The sequence below is a fragment of the Pygoscelis adeliae genome, unplaced genomic scaffold, assembly GCF_000699105.1.
Source record: "Pygoscelis adeliae isolate BGI_AS28 unplaced genomic scaffold, ASM69910v1 Scaffold4, whole genome shotgun sequence".
Classification (NCBI taxonomy): domain Eukaryota; kingdom Metazoa; phylum Chordata; class Aves; order Sphenisciformes; family Spheniscidae; genus Pygoscelis; species Pygoscelis adeliae.
In genome coordinates this window covers 1836155-1837302 of record NW_008824986.1, presented here as the reverse complement: position 1 = coordinate 1837302, position 1148 = coordinate 1836155, and the positions used below count along the sequence as shown (strand labels likewise).

General features: G+C 37.9%; 1 protein-coding gene across 1 annotated transcript in view; it reads left to right on the top strand.

The window, feature by feature from the left end:
* The window catches only part of TET1 (tet methylcytosine dioxygenase 1), a 77125-nt gene that overhangs the window by 68615 nt on the left and 7362 nt on the right, over positions 1-1148 (top strand). The window contains exon 11 of the mRNA XM_009325808.1: positions 804-1143. Coding sequence (XP_009324083.1) covers positions 804-1143 — 340 coding nt within the window. The remainder of the gene's footprint in view (positions 1-803; positions 1144-1148) is intronic.

Below are 1148 nucleotides of genomic sequence, written 5' to 3'. Positions count from 1 at the left end.
TTCAGCAGTGATTAAGAAAAACTATAGTAAGAAAACTGTTGCAATAAATTTGAATATTTATCCACATTTCTGATGTGCCCTTATCAAACTGGATCTAACCAGCATTCTCCTCTCGGCTCCAGTAGCTCACAACACATAATTTAATAAGAGAAAGTAGGTCAGTGGCCTAAGAGAAACCAAATATTTGCTGGGTCTCCTGACTTCATTACAGCAGGCAGTCAGAGTCAGGCAGGGTGTTAATTTCAGACAGTGTGTATAAAGAGGGAGGGAGGGAGTTAGAGCTGAGATTTGCTAAAAATATAGAGCCCTATGAGTAACTGTGGTGGGTTTTTTTATTTGCCAGCCAAAACAAAAAACAAAAACAGTTCCATGTCATGGAAACTTCTTGTTCAATCCAAAAATCATATTTTCTTTTTTCATATTTTTTAGTCCTTAAAAATGAATCTGAACATCAAATATGTATTAAAAAAAAAGAAAATCTGAATGCTTAGGAATTTACAGTCTATTAACAGCTCAGATTATTTACCAAGGTTGGCATATGTTTGTGGATAGTGTAAGTTGAGCCAAAGTTTCATTTTTCCTGTCCAAGACATGTGCCTTGATCTTACTCTTCAAGTACCAGTAACTCTTCTGCATCATCATAAATCAAACAAGATATTTGTCAGATGTTTGCATTTGAAAGACCCATAGCATTGAGGCCATAAAATATGAGAAAACAATGAAGTCTAGGATGACTGCTTAAATAACTTCTGTGTTTTACGTATGTGGTTGTATTTGTAAATGTTTGTTTCTGTTCTTGCCAGGTCTGTACATTAACGAAGGAAGATAACCGGAGAGTGGGGGTGATTCCGAGTGATGAACAGCTCCATGTGTTACCTCTTTACAAAATTTCACAGACAGATGAATTTGGCACCGAAGAGGGACTGGAAGCTAAGATAAAAGCCGGAGCCATACAGGTGCTCACAGCTTTTCCCAGAGAGGTACGAATGTTAGCTGAGCCTCTCAGAGCTACAAAGAAAAAGAAACCAGACACAAGGAGGACCCCGACTGAAAAGCAGCCATTAATAGATAAAAAATACTCAACACCAGTAAAGCTGAAAACCGAAGCCCCAGAAAATCTTGGCAACACTTTGCATTGTTTAGGTGAG